Source organism: Cricetulus griseus, chromosome 3 (assembly GCF_003668045.3).
Source record: "Cricetulus griseus strain 17A/GY chromosome 3, alternate assembly CriGri-PICRH-1.0, whole genome shotgun sequence".
Classification (NCBI taxonomy): Eukaryota; Metazoa; Chordata; class Mammalia; order Rodentia; family Cricetidae; genus Cricetulus; species Cricetulus griseus.
This window is the reverse complement of record NC_048596.1, coordinates 20516473-20535533: the sequence shown is the minus strand read 5'-3', so window position 1 is coordinate 20535533 and position 19061 is coordinate 20516473. Positions and strand designations below refer to the sequence as shown.

Genomic DNA, 19061 nt, shown 5'->3' with positions numbered 1-19061 from the left:
GGATTCACTCACTGTTCCAATGTGAGGCTTGCCCTGTGCCTCTGAGCTATTCTCTGCAAGAAGCTCACGTTGTGAGCTGGTTTTACAATTGTTAGATTGTGGTCATTCGCACATGCTGCTTACTAGCATATGGCATGACCTAGTTGGCTGAGAGTGCTCTGTCACACTTTATCCACCAGTCCTCTAGTAGACACTCTTGTAACATAAAAAAAAAAACAGAGACAAATATTGGGGTTCAAGCTTCAAGCTGAAGATCAGAGAAGCAAAGCAGCCAAGCCAGTAGATCTTACCTCTACCCAGCTGAAATGGCAACCCTGTCTCCAAGAATCCTCAAAGGCAAAAGCTCTCAGTTCCTGTCTCCTCCTTCCTTTTATTCCTTTCTCTGCCCAGTCTTATCCTCCTGTCTCCACCTCCCTAGTGCTGGAATTAAAAGGCATGTGATCCCAGGTGCTGACATCACCTTTGTGTGAGCTGTTTCTTTTAGGACTGAATCGATTTCGTGTAGTCATTGTGGCCTTGAATTTACAAAGATCTGTTTACCTCTTAATTCTGAGTCCTAGGATTAAAGATGTGTGCGTGGCTACTATGGCTAACTAGTATGGCTGCTTTGCTATTTTGATCTCCAGTGGCTTTAACAAATCATGAACAATAAATCACCACACACTCTTGCTGCTTCTAAGCCTTATTTGCCCATATCAGGTCATGATAAACTACCTGGTATGCACATCTTTGAGGTGGAGTATGTCTCCAATGGTTGGATAATCCTGTCTGCACTTGCGCTCTCATTGGACATTGTGTTAAAGATTCAGTTAGGTGTTTCATACAGTGTGCATGTCAGAGGAGAGGATTTAGCATAGTGGATTGGTTTTGTTGTGGTGGGCATTGGAAAGCTTGGAGTTGGGAATCAGAAAAAGGACACTAAAGTAATTCATCTCACTCTGGGGTGGGACAACAGTTAACCTGGTCGATATGATACATTGATAATTTAATGATTTCATAAACTATAGACCTGATTTTAGGTTGAGCTGGGATGATCCTCTGAACAAAGCAGAAGTTACTACTGGCTCTTATGTAAGGTTCTCCTCTGTAAGGGGGTGGGACAGGCTATCTCATTCTTACTTTACAGATGCAGAAGTCAGGAGGGCTCAAGGTCTCAGCTTCCCAGCCATGCAGATGGAATCTTATGCATCCCTGGCTGCATCCTTGTGCTATTGTCTATCCCTGCTGCTACTTCTGTGGTCCTCCTTTACTACAGGGATGACACCACCCCATGCCCTGGCTGGAGTTCTGTGCTTTGTCCATGCAGTTAGAGCCAAGACTAATTCCATCACATGGCTATCCCAAACCAAACATCTGACAGACTGCCCAAGAGGACACCTGTGTCCACTTATTGTTCTCTATGAAGCAAACCTAGCACCAGTCTCAGAGATGCATGAAAGGTCCCTCCCGATGATTATGTCCCTTCTGTGACGTTTCAGTGGACAGTTGCTTAGCAGCGGCTTGAACACCGTAGTGGTCTCTACTATATTACCACACAATGAGCTCACACTGTACTTTTGACGGTTGTAGTTACTCAGAAGCTCTTACTTGGAGGAAGCTGAAGTCTGTTACACTGTAGCTCTGTCATTTCTGATTTCACCTTCCTGAGATAAACAGTTTCGCAGATGCTGGAAGGCAGCTGTCAATCACTCTCCTTCAGCTGGGCTCATATGCTCCTGTAAGCAGCAAGAGTCCCAAATGCAGCTGGTCAGTGGTGGCACATGCCTCTAATCCCAGCTCTCAGGGAGGCAGAGGCAGGAGGATCTCAGTGAGTTCAAGGACAGCCTGGTCTACAGAGTGAGCTCCAGGACAGCCAAAGCTATACAGAGAAACCCTTTCTCAAAGACCCCAAAATGACCAAATACTGTGGCAGAATGGATGAGAAGAGCCCAGATTTATTACTGGGTGTCTTAGTTAGGGTTTTGTTGCTGCGAAGAGACACCATGACCACAACAACTCTTAGAAAAGAAAACATTTCATTGGAGCTGGTTCAGAGGTTTAGTCTATTACTGTGATGGCGGGAAGCATGGCAGCACTCAGGGAGACATGGTGCTGGAGAAGCAGCTGAGAGTTCTACATCTGGATCCACAGGCAGCAGGAAGAGACTCTGACACTCTGGCCAGGCTTGAACATTTGAGGCCTCGAAGCCCACACCCAGTACACACTTCCTCCAACAATGCCACACCTATTAGGAGGCTACACCTCCTAACAGTTCCACTCCTATGGGCCAATGGAGGGCATTTTTATTCAAACCACCACAATGGGCAAAGCATGACAGAAGGAGGCTGCTTGGTGAGGGGTGGGGAGAGAGAGAAGTGGTATATACATATATATTTGGTTTTCTGAAACAGGGCTTCTCTGTGTAGACCTGGCTGTCCTGGAACTGACTCTGTAGACCAGGCTGTCCTTAAACTTAGAGATCTGTCTTCCTGTGTCTCTCCAGTGCTGGCATTAAAAAGGTGTGCACCACCATATCTGGCAAGAGCATATATTTTTAATTTTGAAATTTTTCTTATAGTGTGTGTGTGTGTGTGTGCGTGCGTGCGTGCGTGTGTGTGTATGTGTGTGTAGATCAAGGACAACTTGTGACAGTCAGTTTCACTTTTCAGTGAATTGGGTGCTAAGAGGTGATTCGAGTTTTCAGGAAAGGAGGCAAGTGTTTTTACTCACTGAGCCATCTCACTGGCCCCAAGAGTATATAGAATTTGAAGACAAACCTGACCTCAAGCCCTGACTCAGCCTTTCCTTAGTTGTGACTGTTTATTGGTTCTGTGGTTTCAGTGAGTTGTTCAGGAGGCCGAGGCTCTTCTCTGTTGTATTGTGTGAGTGTCTGGCTGACAGTGGTGTTGACCAGCAAAGGGTTGGAAGTGCTTGCCTAGGTACCATAGTAGGTACTCAAGAAGTGACACCTAGGAAATATGTTGGATAAAAGATGCAAATTTCAGCCAGGCTGTGGTGGTGCAGGCCTTTAAGCCTAGCACTCGGGAAGCAAAGGCAGGTGGATCTCTGTGAGTTCAAGGTCAACCTGGTCTACAGAGTTCCAGGACAGCTAGGACTGTTACACAGAAAAACTCTGTCTTGAAAAAACAAAAGAAAAAGAAGAAAGAAAGAAAGAAAGAAAGAAAGAAAGAAAAGAAAAGCAATTTTCACTTTACACAGAGAGTTATGAAAATGACCCTAACTTCAAAACAGTGACTCTTATCCAAATGTCATCTCATCTCAGAGATCTATGTTAGTTATATAATGGATCTCTCTCTGGGAAACCTTAGTGAATGAAAAAAAAAAAAAAGCAAAACCTCAAACAAAACAAAACCCCAACTAAGATGTATCATATCTGAATCCGGAAGAACTGCTTTAAGGTCTCCTTTGTCCCTTATTCTGTGATCGGCAGTGACTGAACCTTGGCTTCCTTACTCACGAATGTGCTCACAACCTGTAGTCCTGTGCCCATCACGAAGTGACAGTGATTAAAGCAGCAGAATTGATCAGAGATCTGGAAATCAGAGTTACAGACCAGCAGAGCGAGACATGCAGATGCCACTCACGTAAAACCAAAACAGCCACTTGCATCATGACGCCTGTGCAAAACACATTCAATGTAATGTTCAAAAGGAAAGAATGAAAGTGGGGTAAGAGGCATCAATAAATACAGTCAACAGCGGCCAGCAAGAGGATTCAGTGGGTATCGAGCATCTTTACCCGGTTTCATCTCTGGACTCACACAGTGCGAGGAGAAAAATGACTCATGGCAGGCATACACACGCCCCCTTGCTCAGTAAGTAAATTGTAATATAATAAAGTTTTCATAGCTTTAAAAATGCAACATAAAGGGCTTGAACACATTTAGAAATAAGAAATAGTACTCAGCCAGTTTATTCAGAGACGCTGCAGAGATCAAGCAGGTGAAAGTAAAAGTTTGATTTACTCTTTTTGTCAAGAGCACCATGTTGGGCAAAGAACTGATCAGAAATTCCCTCAGCAGGAAGCTGTCACCAGGGTGGCACCCATGAGCTTCTCCCTGGCCTCAGAGTCTGCTGGTAAGGTGACATCACAGACCTTATTCAGGAGACACCACTTGATGGCATAGGCAGAGCCAGACAGACCGCTTCCATGGATCCACAGCAAGCGGTCCCCCTGGGACCTCGGAAGAAGAGGCCCAAGCAGACAGGCACCTCAGTGGCTGCCACGCCTCATGACATCAGATTTCAAGACTTGGTCCTCTTCATTTTGGAGAAGAGAATGGGAACGACTCGAAGAGCCTTCCTCATGGAGCTGGCCCGAAGGAAAGGGTTCAGGGTGGAAAGCGAGCTCAGGTAGGACATCCCTGGCCAGTTTGCAAGCATTCAGGGGCCTTTAGGGCATCTCCAAGGGACCCAAGGAGCCAGTCAGCTAAGGGAGACAAGATGAGTGGAGGCTAAATGAGATTGATAGAAACTAATTGGCCCCAAAAGATATGATTTTTAAAAGTCTGGCTTCTCATGGCCAACTCTGAGATTAATTACCCAGGAGTGATAACCAGAAAAGCAGGCAGAAAACTTCACATTGAAACCACTCGGTCCCGTTCTTTACCAAACTGAGCCAATACCACTGGGTTCAGTTTTTTAGATTGCTGCTCTGGAGCAGGGAGGACCGATCATTTGACGATCTGGCTCTGACTCACACACACACCTTGGCTGTGCTAAGGGCTTACGGTGGGCTAGGCTGAGATGTTTACCACAGGCACCTAAGGGGCCTTGGTGATGGTTTTCCAAGGAATGGTCCAAATAGGCTTTAGGATGAGATGCTGGTTAAAGATGTTTGTCTAGGGGTGACAGATGCCACCACAGAGCGCTGTGGTAAGAGGCAGGGAGGTAGTCAAAGCTGTCATTTAGACCCGACAGAGTCACTGCCAGTAAGCGACAGTTAGCATTGTTTTACTGACCACTCTGTACATTCATTGACTTGAATCAATGAGGAGACTCAAAGTGATTCAGAAGGCCCCAGTAAAGGCCCTGGCATATATGACAGCTGCAGATAGACCTGCTGGGGTTACAGTGGGGAGTGTGAGAGACCCACTCGGTTCCCTGTGTGTGACTGTATAAGCAGTGGGGTGAGAATAATATCATGTCAGAGATGATATGACTTTTGTGTGGTATTTTGAATTTTTTTTAATTTTTTGATTTTTCGAGACAGGGTTTCTCTGTGTAGCTTTGGAGCCTATCCTGGCACTCTGTAGACCAGGCTGGCCTCAAACTCACAGCGATCCACCTGCCTCTGCCTCCCGATTGCTAGGATTAAAGGAGTGCGCCACCAACTCCCAGCCTATTTTGAATTTTAAGTCCTTGAATTTAACAAGAAAATTGTCAAACATTTATTGCTGGTGAAATGTGGGCTTTGAAACATTGCAGAGACACATTTCCAAGGTCAGTAACCAGACATGACAGACTCCACACACCAAACTGAGGATATAAGTCCTTCTTTTGCCAAAATGTCCCCGATCAGAATTTCCTAAGTTTCTGGGGCTGTCTGTTTTCTGAGTTCTTGTCACATGGTCCCCTGTTTTGTTTTGTTTTAAGTCATCACAGCCACTCTCAGTTTTGTTCCGTAACATTCTTTTCACACAAGCCCAATTTCAACTCATTTTTAACTATAACTAATCTGTTAGGCTTACAGTGTTAGCATTAAAAGGGAAAGAAAGTAGATAGATCAAGGAGGAGAACAAAAACCAAAAAAAAATTTGAAGAGAAATTTAAAGACAGAAATAAAAAGTTTTAGCAGATACGAAGCTACTTTTCATGGTAAAGAAACTGAACATGGGCCAGCAAGGAGGGTGAGAGTTGTCCTCCAGGATACCACTTACTGAGAAAGCTCTCTGGTGAAAGTCCAAGCTTCAGGTGAGGCTCACTGGCTGAGTAACCCACGGGGCAAACTGACAGAGGCAAGTGTGTAGGGTGGTGATCAGGAAGCAGGTAACTTTGTTGGCAAAGCGAATCGAAGGGGCAGAGCGGTGCCCCAGGTGCTGGCTGCCAGGACTATGCCAGCTGCTCGGGAGACAGAGGAAACCGGTGCTGTGCCTATGATGGAGCGAAGTCCTCAGGCTGAGAGCACTGACACACTCAACAAATGTGTGCACTATAGAGGGAAATGAACCACAGGAAACAGAAGCCCCGGTGCTAACAGAATTTCTGTGCCCAGATTTCTGTTGGGAGAAACTTCTAGACTGCACCTCCTGGCTCTGACCCTGTCCAGACCTGCAGTTCTGGACAGTCCCCTCTTCTCTCCCTAACCTTGGCATTCAGATCAGTATTCTATCTGATGTGATGCTGAGACCAGACAAAGGATGTCAGTATCCTTTGACAAAGTTCACAGTAGCACTAGTGAAAAGTGCGATTAACTTCATGTTCATTCCTTAGATCCATTGACCTGTACAGCCATGCCTAAAGAATAAGATTGCTTCTCCACAATATGAACTAGGTCAGATGAGAGTAGCGAGCAGGGCAAAAGTAGGAAAGCAGCCCATGAAAACGCTACAAGCAGTCATCTGGTATGGGAAGTTGTATGTTCACATTTCTGTGCCTTCCAATTTTTCCTCTTTACAATAGACATACTTTTTTGTTTGTTTGTTTGTTGAGACAGGGTCTCTCTAGACGCCCTGGCTGTCCTGGAACTCACTCTGAAGATCAGGCTAGCCTCAATCTCACAGAAATCCTCCTGCCACTATCTCCCAAGTGCTGGGATTAAAGGCGTGCACCTCCACACCTGGCCTTAGACATGCATTTTTAAAAACGATGATAGATCATACAGAATTGCTTGGTGGGTAAGTGTGTTTGCTGACAGCCTAAGTTCAATCCCTGTTAGCCACATGGTGGAAGGAAATAAGCAATTCCTGTAAGTCAGCCTCTGACTTCTATATACACACAGTAAATAAATGTGGCTGGAGAAATGGCTTGATGATTAAGAGAGCCAATCCAGGCAGTGGTGGCGCACGCCTTTAATCTCAGCACTCGGGAGGCAGAAGCAGGCGGATCTCTGTGAGTTCGAGGCCAGCCTCGTTTCCAGAGCGAGTGCCAGGATAGGCTCCAAAGAGAAACCCTGTCTGGAAAAACCAGAGAGAGAGAGAGAGAGAGAGAGAGAGAGAGAGAGAGAGAGAGAGAATCACTCCTCCAGAGGACACAGGCTGCTTACCAGCATCTACAGGGCAGCTCTCAACCACCTCCAACTCCAGGCCCAGGAGATCTGATGCCTCCATGTTCATCAGTCACCCAAGTGGTGCACAGACATACATGCAGGCAAAACTTATACATGTTAAAATATAAAATTTAAAAATGTAATAAATTAAAAATAAAAATGAAGATAACAGAAATGGTTATTTTTTTTTAAGAGTGCTTCTAGGGCAGGCAAAATGGCTCAGCAGATGAAATCACTGTGCAAGCCAGACAACCTAAGTTCAACTCTTAAAACCCAGGTAAATAAAGGAGGAAGAAAAGCAACTCTACAGAGGTGATTTCTGACCTCCATATGTGCACCATGTCACGTGTTAACTTGCCTACACACATACAATAATATTAATGATTCATAATAAAAATTAATTAAAGGAAAAAAGGCAAGGGCACTGATTAGCAATGAAGGCTACACTTCTTTCTTGGTTTGTAAAAATCCAAAGCCCAGGGCAGAAAGCATGCTATGCTCTGTTACAGGCTGCAGTGTCTACAGCCCCTGTGTACTTTTGGCTGCCAAGAAGGCCAGTCTTGGTCCTACCTTAGCTGAGATCCTCAATGTATTGAACTCTCTGGAGTGACTCTGTTCTTTCCAACATGAATGTGTTATTTTGAGTGGAATGCTCAGCTATTTTATGTGCCATTTAGGTCCCTAAAACATGAATGAGAAGAGATACCAAGTCCTTTGATGTAGTTTTGAACATCAAAGAAAAGGATACTGAATTTACTCTGCCATTAGCATCCTAGACTTTAGAGCACATTGCTAGCTTCAACTCTCCTAATACAAGCTAAAAAATTGGACCCAAACCTCCTGTTTTCTATGTCCTAATTGCATCCCGAGTTCCCATGGGGTGAACTACTTGAGAACTTTCATCTGGCATCCACCTTTCTCTATAAATACATTTGTTACATTCCTCTCATCATAGTTGAGGCAGAAGGAGCTGTGACCAAAAAGGATGGAATCCCATCTTTCTATTCATCTAGGAGCTTTATGCTTGCCAACGTTGCTCAAGCTGCTGCAAATGCACCAGGGGACAGCATCATCCAGCCAAGTCCTTCACAGCTTGCCTATAATGGAGGGCGCTAATGTGGACATTGTCTTCGCTGAAAGCAAGAAGCATCCTCACATCATAATTAAAGACTATGAGTGCCAGCTCTGTACAATATTTGTAGAGCTAGGGAAAAACAAAATAGTAGAAGATATGAGTCTAGCCAGCAAAGAGTTTACAGTGAGATAGGGGAGTCAGGAATTATATCTTGATTGCCATTATCTTAGTTTCCTTTCTAAAAAAAGATTTATTTTTGACTTCATGTGTATCAGTCAGTGTTTTGCCTATATGTATGTGAACCACATGGGTGCATGCCTTCATTACAGAAGAGGGTTCTGGGTGCTCTGGGACTGGCTCTCCAGATGGTTGTCAGTCACGTCACATGTCAGCTCTGGGAACCCAACTTGGAACCTCTGCAAGAGCAGCAAGAGCTCTTAACCACTGAGCCAACTCTCCAACCCCTTGGTTTCTTTTCTGTTGTGATAAAATACCCTGTCAATAGCAACTTGAGGAAGAAAGGGTTTAGAAGCCACACTTTACAAGGAGGTCACAGCACCAGGAGCTTGAGGGAACTGGTCTCCTCACACACAACCAGTTACAGAGAGCAGTGAATGCCTTATGCACGTGATCATCGTTCTCTTGTGACTGCAGATATAATGTGACTGAAAACTGGCTTTAACCTCCACAGCTCATTCCTTCCAGACAGCTTGTGCTGGGTGAAGATTTTCTAACCTGTCTGCCTTTACTCTCCATCTGTTCACTGTTTGACCTTTGTAGTGATAACCCACCACCCACCCACACATTCACTATCTCAGAGCTATTGCCTTCAGAGCCTGTGGGGGATCTCATGGTAATAAAACCCCACATTTCCACATGAAAATTGGTGGAGACTCATTAATTATACATTGTGTAGGGGGTGGGGCTCGGGAAGAAGAGTGAGGAGCCAACAAAGCACAAATAAAGGAGCAGTAAGCTAAACACAGGTCAGACATGACTACATCAAAACTCTTTGTGAAATCCATAGAGATAGGTACTATAGATTGTCTGAGAAAAACAAGCTTATGGTAAGGGTCTGGTGTTGAAAAAATCTCTGGCCACCAAGATCAAAGTTCACCAGGCTAGCTTTCCTTGATGGAACGACCCTGTGTGCTTAACATTCCAGGTTGTCTCAGGGCTTACCTGTGAACACAAAGGCCTCAGTGCCTCCTTCAGCACACTAGCATGGTTTCCAGAGGTTAAGGGCACTTCCCTGGGGGATCCCCTTTATAATAATGCTGGCCTGAGAAAGATCGTGACTGCAAGGAGGATTTCCTGTTCTAGCCAAACCCCACAATGAGAAGATGCACTCCAGAGTCCTCTCTCAGACATGGCTTTGGGAAGCTCCAATGACAATTCTTTCTCTGCCACTTTGACACGTGAACCATATTTTAACAGATGTTAATTTTGAACATCTAAGTCCTGACTGACAATAGCAGTACTTTTTAAATTCCTTCATAAAATTATATTTGACTCATCTATTTTAGTTAACAAAAAAGAATTGCATATATTTATGGGGTGCAGAATAATAATTGATACATGTATGTAATGTGTAACAATTGAATCATAGCATTTCTGTAGTTTCTCTTTGGCATGGAAAGTTCAAGGAGATGCTCTCCCTGCCTGTCTGTAGAAGTGAGTATCTCACGCTGGGACACCCTGGCCTCACTTGTTCATGCTGGCCCCTCTTACCTGTTCCCCTCACCATTGCTAAGTAAAGTCTGTATCCAGCTCTGGATATCTTTGAGACAGTTCTATCACTTCAAAATTCTGGTGTACAAAATCAAATTATTCAAGGCCATTGTTGGCATAAATAAATAAACAAACAAATAAACAGAGGGCCAGATGAGAAAGAAGGGTTACACATTCTTGAAACCCCGATGTTGATGGGCTAGATTGCAGCCCCCCTAACACACATCTCCTGGGCTTTCTTTGCTTCTCTTCTTGCTTCTCTCTCGCGCTTCCTTTCTCCATGTACCCCTCTGCTTCTAACAACACCCACTGAAAGCCCTCTAGAAAAGAGGACTTACCCCTAGTATGCCATGGGTCAGTCACTGCATGAAGTTGACTCCTAGATCTGACTGTACAGGGCCAGTAGATAGAGCTCGCCTGCAGAACTTAGACTATTTCCTTTTCAATGCAATTTTTAGTTGATTTTTAATTTATGTGTGTGGGCAACCACGTATCATGACACGTGCATGGAAGTCAGAGGACAACTTTGTAGCATCAGTTCTTCGTTCACTTTGTGGATCCAGCAACTGGATTCAGGTTTTCAGATCTGGTGGCAAGTACCTGTATCAGATGAGCCGTCTCAGTGACCAAAACTTAGTTTATTTTTATATATGCAGTAACCTTCAGGAGACATTTGCTCAGAGACTGGGTGTGGAGAGCAGAGAAAATCCGGAGTTTGTGTATTGTTGACATGGGCACATCAAGGACTAACGCCTCAACCCATGGGAAACTGGCAAAGCCTTCCTCTATTCTGAATGTCTGGCAGTGTACACAAAAACTAGCAACTCTTAGCTGGTGCCTTTCCATCTGGATGTGCACAGCCCACCCAACCTCAGCTTTCTGTGTCAATGTGTCTTTCATCTCTTTGGTGTCTGTCCCTTCTTCACTCCTTTACCACTCCCAGTCAGGTCAAGACAACAAGCCATACAGGTTGTGGTAGCTGGAGAGATGGCTCACAGTTAAGAGCACTGGCTGCTCTTTTAGATGATCCAGGTTCGATTCCCACCACCACATGGTGGCTCACACCCAGCTGTAACCCCAGTCTCAGGGGATCCAATGCCCTCCTCTGGCTTTGGTGGGCACCAGGTAGTCACCAGTGTGGCCCACAGACATGCAGGCAAAGCATCTATACTCATAAAACTAAAAAGATAAGCCGGGTGTTGGTGGCGCATGCCTTTAATCCCAGCACTTGGGAGGCAGAGGCAGGCGGATCTCTGTGAGTTCGAGGCCAGCCTGGTCTCCAGGTGAGTGCCAGGATAGGCTCCAAAGCTACACAGAGAAACCCTGTCTCGAAAAACCAAAAAAAAAAAAAAAAAAAAAAAAAAAAAAACTAAAAAGATATTTGCTCAGACAGTAACTTACCTGGTGACTACGAACCCATCGAAGGAACCTGTGTTTGTAATTTTTGCAATCAAATACATTTTTCCTTCAGTCTATGGTTGCTACTTTTGTCATCAGCAACCTAATAAAAACTTTATTTTTTATAAATTCAAGAGCAAAAATAGAAAAATGTATTCTTGTTCTTATCTAAACTACTTTCTATTTCAAAAGTCATGCATGAGCTTCAGTTTAATGACAAATTTCAGAATGCCTGCCCAGGGCTGGAATAGAAAGCCATCTCTATAGATGCTGCTGTGTGTGGATTAAAACCAACCTCAGCCGATTTACTTTCAAGGCTTCTGAAACACGGTGGTTGCTAAGAGAACTGGCTGAGAGGGGGTGGGGGTGGGTTAAGCTGGCTTCTCTAAGCAGCTCAGTTTAACTATAAATACTGCTAAAGTCATTGCTTACAAAATACCCAGCATGACTTCTCCCAGGCAACAAAGACAAACATGGAAGAGGGTGACCATCCATGAGTGCTCAGAATGTCACCCTGGACGGGGCAGGGGTAACAGTGGCTGCCTCTCTTCTTTATGTAAAGCTTCTCTAATAATATGGAGCCAGGCAGTGCCAGCTAGGGAGGGGCAAGCACTTGAGGAAAGTACTCAAAGCTGAGCTGTGTAAGCCGATTCCATAACACGCAGCTTTTGAACACCTCAGCCATACCTGACAATTCTAGCAACATTTTGAATTTCTGCATGAAATTATATTTGTCACATATATTCTAGTGAATATATAATAACTGCACACATTTATAATGATTCAAAATGTGTATTCAATGAGTCAGGACCAGATTGTAGTGCTTCGTGCTTTTTTCTGTTTCTGTGTGTATGGAGCCACCTAGAACCTCCTTCCTAGTTCTCCATTTTGTAAAGGACGGGCTACTGTGAACAGTTTGTGTGTGTGCTGGGCGAGCATCACAACCCATTATCCATTTTCCTCTACTCTTCCCCTTCTCAACAGGCTTCTTATAGTTGTTCTTAAACTGAACCACCAATTAAGTTGTAGCTTTCTCCTAGGAAATGGTGCCCATAAAAGCCGTGGTCTGATATGGAGAAAACGATCTTGGTAAAAATATGGCTGGGTAAATCAGTTGTTAAAGTGGCTGCTATGCAAGCAAGAGGACCTGAGTTCAGATCCCAGCACTCATGTAAACAGCTCTGCACAACAGCAGCTGTAACCTGGCACTAGAGCAGTCAGAGATGGGGCCTGCTGTCTTCCAGCTCTGGGGTTCAGTGAGAAATCCTGTCCCAAATAAATAAGAACAAGTTGGAGACTATCTAAAGCAGACATTTTAAATTGTCCTCTAGCTTAAACATACGCTTGTGCGCACATGCATTCAGACAAAAAACAAACACGCACACACTTCCTCATACACACAAAGAAATAAAGAAATACAGATGTTGGGGGCTGGAGAGACGGCTCAGTGGTTAAGAGCATTGGCTGTTCTTCCAGGGGACGAGATTCAATTCCCAGCACCCACATGGCAGCTTACAACTTTCTGTAACTCCAGTTCTAGGAGATTTTGCACCAATGCACATAAGTTTTGCTTTTTTTTTTTTAAGAGTCAATAATGGCAATTTATTTATTTATTTATTTATTTGGATTTTTCCAGTCAGGGTTTCCCTGTGTGGCTTTGTAGACCACAAACTGGTCTACAAACTCGTGGCTGGCCTCGAACTCACAGAGATCCAACTGCCTCTGTCGGCCAATGGTGGCATTTTTAATTAAAAAAAAAAAAGAAATGCAGACTGCATTTTTGAAATGTGCACAGCTTTTCATGCTCAGGCTTGTTTTCCCTAAAGTGACCCCAAGAGGAATGAGTAGCATTCCTATCATTGAGTCAGTATGGGACCTAGTCTAGGCTAGAGCTGCTGAAGACAAGACCCTAGTCCACAGCCATGTTTCCCAAAGTGCAGTTCTAGGCTGTGCATTGGTTCATAGTATGAATGCTGTGGAATAATCCTTCTGTGCACTGTGTGAACATATGCTGCTATGAGTGGTTTAATAAACAAGCTGACTGGCCAGTAGCTGAACAGGATATAGTTAGGTGGGAAAGCCAAACTGAGAATGATGAGATGAGGAAAGGCGGAGTTAGAGGAGTCTCCAGGCAGACGGAGAATGAGTTGGACACACAGAACGAGATAGAGGCAAAAGCAACAAGCCTTGGGGCAGTACATGGATTAATAGGAATGGGTTAAGTTGTAAGAGCTAGTTAGTAACAGGCCTGAGTTATTGGCCAAACATTTATAATTAATGTAAGCCTCGGTGTGTTTGTTTGAAAATGGCTGCAGGACATGAAAACTCCACCTGCAGTATGGTTGCTCCCATGAAGCAATGGAACCATCTTTTCCTTCCCTTGAATCCCAAAGGACTGGTGACTGCTTCAACCAACTAGAAGTGTCACTGTGGGACTTTTGAGACTAGATGATGCAAGGCCATGAGGACCCCACCTGGAGCACTCAGTCTGGGACATGAGATACCAGCTGCTCAGGTCTGGTAAATCCTCATGACTGGTGGCATCCCAGTGATAAGAAGATTAAGGGTGATTGTATACTGGCCGAGGAGGCCAGAAAGCAGGGAAAGGTCCGCCTTGTTCTTGGGATCCTGTGAGAATGAACCTGATTCCCGTGAGAACTAATCTGATCCCGGAAGAACTACATTAATTCCTCCTGAGAGCAGTGCCTTAATTACTAATTACTTCCCATTAGGCTTCATTCTTAGAGGTTTTATTACCATCTACATTGTCACACTGGGGACCAAGATTCTAAACATGAACTCTCAGGGGATACACTGAAACCATATTCAAACCAAGCATTTGCCAATTGAAACCAAATAGACCATTAGCACCTCCTGGGCACTACACACATCTAGAGAGCTGAGTGCCAGCTCCTCGGTACCTTTGATAGGACTTAGGGAAAGAGAGTTATTATTTTAGAACTATTGGTGACTTCATTAATTCAACAAATAACTGTTGATCATGGCAATGAATCTAACCTTGAGCTGGACACCAGGCACGGTTGTATCCCAGGTGATCCCACTGTCCCTGACCTGAGAGACAAGGACTAAGGTGAGTGCATGATGGGTAGTTACCAGCTGAAGGAGGAGACTGAATATCAAACAAGATGGAAGGGGAACACCAGCACTTGAGGTTGTTTTCTGATATAACCGCCCCCCACTACCGCCATCACCATGTGTGCAAACACCGGCTCCAGCCTGCAGCTTCCTCTTTCCTGGGTGGACCTAGACTTCTCCACTCTGCAGGAGGCAGAGGGGCAAATGTTGGCACAGAAGAAACACAACCAATGAAAACCTTGCCAACCTTAGTCCAAAACGCTAGTTATTTGTCATGTCCAAGAAACTGGGTAAAAGCTGAACTCTGAAATCCTAGCAGCTCCTAGAGGCATTTGAAATAGGGTATAGGCAGCTGCCTGGGGACTTCCTGTCACCACTTACTACAATGGCAAAGCCCAGGCCTCCCTCGTAGGCAAGGTGGTGCCTACCTTAGCCTTATTACAGATTTATCTGACCTTACCTATGGCATCTGTATTTCACTCATTAGTAGAAAAATTATGATAGATAGTTCATGACAGAAATAAGAAAGTGTTGGAAAGTGTCTTGACCAAATGAATGGAACCTCCCTTAGGGATCTAACTGCAGAACATTAAGTTACTGGGATTAGACACAGCTGGGTTGAATCCTGGCTTTGGATAATCTCACCAAGCCTTGGTTTCCTCATCTGAAGTTATGTTGTCCACCTTATATGGCTGTTGTGTAGCCTAAGTTACACACACACACACACACACACACACACACACACACACACAGAGAGAGAGGGGTGGGGGAGAGAGAGAGACAGAGACAAAGAGAGAGACAGAGACAGAGACACACACACACACACAGACACAGACACGAGAGAGAGAGAGAGAGAGAGAGGAGAGAGAGAGAGAGAGAGAGAGAGAGAGAGAGGGAGATCAGATTTGGATTGTGTCATTTTTGCAAATAGTGTAGTCTTCACAGCATTTTTCATGCACCCATTTTTTGTTGTTTGTTGTTTCACAGCAGCGCCTCTGGCCCCGATATTCCCAGAGCCCACTTCAGAGACAGAGCTTCATCCAGAGGCAGACTAGGTGAAGAGATGCAGGACGAAGCCAGGTGGTGTGAGAGCTCAGTGGCTGCAGCATTGTTTATAAGATGGACCTCAGGCCATCTGCACTCAGGTGGCTCCCTCAGAGATTTAGGCAAAACCCCGAAAGCCCAGAGCAGTTGTAGCCTCCCTGTAGACACTCCACCTTGGTGTGCAGCTACCACAGCTATTTCAGATTTCCTGGGACAGCTCTAACCTGCTGTTGTCTTGTAGTCCAGACACTGGACAGAAAACAGGAAGCATAAATTATACTCAAGGGCTTCTTGGGCAGATATGTGACAGAGTGTCTCCATTTGTATCTCCGCCCCTTGAAGGAGCTGTTCGCTTTTCAGCATGGCGTCCATTCAGCTGTTCCTTCTCTTTCTTATCAGCACGACATCCATTCAAACAATCTTCCCTAAGGAGGGTGGAAGGGAACTGATCATGGAAGTCCTCTGCTCTGGAACAAGCACCAAGTCACAGAGGGCAAACTCGAGGCTACAGAGTTCAGAGACTTTGGGTTAAAACAGACCTAGGATCAAATTCCCACCCCTACAGTTATTAGCAGGGTAGCTCCCTGCTCTTTCCTCTTTGCTTTGTGGGTCTGATAATGCCTGCCTCACGGCATTAGTAATAATTAAATGTACGGCATGTGCATTTAACATATTTAATATTTAACACCAGTACCTGGTATATGGCAGGGCTTCAGTACTCTTGAGCTTTCAATATTGAAGCACTCAGAGCAGAGACAAATCTACATGTTCCCAAGTAGATAATTGTCACAGTGCATCAATTAGAATTGTTAGTGAATGACTGGAGGGCGCAAATTGCCCTGTGATCCTATCTGGCGAGGCTCAGGATTGAACATGAAGAAGTGTTTTACTCAGAGAGAATTGTTTGCAGGAGACCATGATAGCCACCAACCCAAAGAAACAATGCCATCTCTGACTAGAAAAAAAAATCAAACAAGCAAACAAAAAAAACAAATACATTAGTGCTTCAATTTAAACATCAATAATAAAGCTGGTTTGGCAATGTCAAGTTACAATCAACTTCTAAATATTGACGTAAAATTTCTGCTTCTTACTGGGCTTACACCCAGTGGCACAGTACTGAACCCAGCACGACTCTCCAGGCATCGATCTAAGAGTGCATCCATACATAACAGTGACCATGATTTTCTTGCTTCTCTTGCTTGCTTTGGTGGAGGACTTGTTCCTAGCTGTCTGCTGCAGCACCTGCTCTAGAACATCTCATTTTGAGACTTAATCTCAATTCTTCTTCGAAAAATGCATGGGGTTTGAAAACTGCCAATATTCTTCTAGCTTGAGTTGCCAATCAAGAATTTATCCCTCGACTCCACTGCAACTAGAAAGAGTGCATATGTTTCTCACGTCGCAGACTTTATGACCTGTTATCATTTCCATGTGAAACGTCCCCCATAGGCTCATGTTTGAATACTTGGTCCCCAGCTGGTGACACTGTCTGTGATGGCTGTGGAACCTTTAAGAGGTACAATCTTACTGGTGGAAGCAGGTCACATGGGGTCCTTGAGGAATTTTGTTGTTGTTGTTTTCATTTCCCACCCCTCTCCCTATTCTGGTGAAGCCTTCTTCCTTCCAACAAGTCGTTCTCTTACTTTCCAGTCTCCTTTACATGTCACCGACTGCTGGGGTCTACTTCCTGCTCATTCTCTGCTTCCAGACTGTGGCCATCTGGCCTCATGCTCTTGCTGGCATGTGTTCCCACTTTGGTGGGAGATATCCTTGGAACTGTAAGGCATAATAGACTTATTATTATTGGGGGGGTATTGTTTATTTGATTTGTTGTTGTTGTTTCTAGTGCCGTCGCTCACAAAGCTGTTGAGAGATCTAAGAGGGGTGTGAGCTGAAACCTGCCTACCAGGTCCCAGGAAGTCCCAGGAAAAGAGTAGTGGGGGATGGTAGGAAGGGAGGCTGAGGAGGAGGAGGAGGCTTGAAGATTGAGCTTCAGGACCCCTCAGCACGCTCGTCTCTCTGAGCGCAGGCCAAATTCCATTTACTGTAAGACATAAGTATTAGTGTTTATTCAATAATATTTTAACAAATGATATGTATAATAATAATAAATATAGTTATATTATGAAAAACTGTTTCCCTCTGAAAGGCAGAAGTATGGACGGACTGAGGCTTCCTCTATGAAGTGACTGATCCTTTTGTTGTTGGTTAAAGTTTTGATGTTGAGAATCATTCGAGGAATTTATTACAAATAATTTTCGGAATTACATGGATCTAAGCTAGGGATGTTGTTACCTGTTCTGCCTTGGCCCCTACAAAATGTTGTCTGACCTCAACTTGCTTTTGTCACCCAAATGGCCTCAGTTCCAACCTCCAGCCTGTCTTGTGACACTAGCCTGAAGTCTTGCCTGTCAATCGGGTATTTGCATTTTGATCTGCATCCAGAAGTGCAGCACAGCAGAAACAGCTTCAATTCCACGTCTCCACCTCCCTGCTAAAGAGATGCGGCTTCTGTTTTCAGGAGCAGTGATGTGGATTCACTGATTCCTGTGTGGATGACGTAGCCCCCCTCTCCACCCTTCCCAGGGTGCTCTATGTGGATAAGGTAGCTCCCCCTCCACGTTTCCCAGGGTGGTCTTGCTAGGTGCCCATCTGCTTCTCCTTTGCTTTCTCTTCAAGTATACCAGGAATTGTATCCTTGAATCGTGCCCTACATATTCCCACCCCAACTCTCTCCCTTCCAAAGCATTGTATGGGTCAGGTTGGCTTTAACAACAACACGTTAACATCACAGGTGTGTTCTGCTTACACAAGTCTTCATTGGCTTGAAATCCCCAGATAAGAAGAACCAAGCTCCTGAACAGGCACTTAAGACCCTTGCCACTACTGGCTCAGCCACTTCTACAGTTACACACACACACACACACACACACACACACACACACACACACACACACACAACCAGAGATGTAGTCCACTGCTGATTCATGAGTCAGGCCCAGTGTGTACCTTGTCTCTAATGAGCTGGGACACTGAAACCTTTCAGAGGGAGAAGGAGAGTGTCTCATTTTTGGAAGCTTCTTTTACGGATAACCTTGCCTTCCATTTCTAGTGATTCTGTCACCCACATTGTGGCAGAGAACAACTCAGGATCAGATGTCCTGGAGTGGCTCCAGCTCCAGAATGTCAAAGCCATCTCTGAGCTTGAACTCCTGGACGTCTCCTGGCTGATTGAATGCATGGGAGCAGGGAAACCAGTGGAGATGACAGGGAAACATCAGCTTGTTGTAAGTGTCTCCTTTGCTGGATGGCCACCAACATGGCGTCAGCATCCACAGACTTGGGTTGGTTCCAGGGTCTTTTCTCATGGACTCCACTTAGCTCTGTTGGGCTTCCATTTGCTCCTCTAACATAAAACCATCATGCCCACTTCTTCTGATGGTGTGGGAACTGAAGTGAGCTCATCAAGTAAGACGGCCTGCACACATAAATCATTCACAGTGTTGAC

At 44.8% G+C, this 19061-nt stretch overlaps 1 protein-coding gene across 2 annotated transcripts in view; it reads left to right on the top strand.

Moving 5' to 3' along the window:
• The first annotated feature begins 4149 nt into the window (after positions 1–4149).
• Dntt (DNA nucleotidylexotransferase) overlaps positions 4150–19061 on the top strand; it is a 35083-nt gene continuing 20171 nt past the window's right edge. For both annotated transcript variants that reach the window (XM_027407480.2, XM_027407479.2), the window contains exons 1-2: positions 4150–4352; positions 18666–18840. In XM_027407480.2, coding sequence (XP_027263281.1) covers positions 4150–4352; positions 18666–18840 — 378 coding nt within the window. The remainder of the gene's footprint in view (positions 4353–18665; positions 18841–19061) is intronic.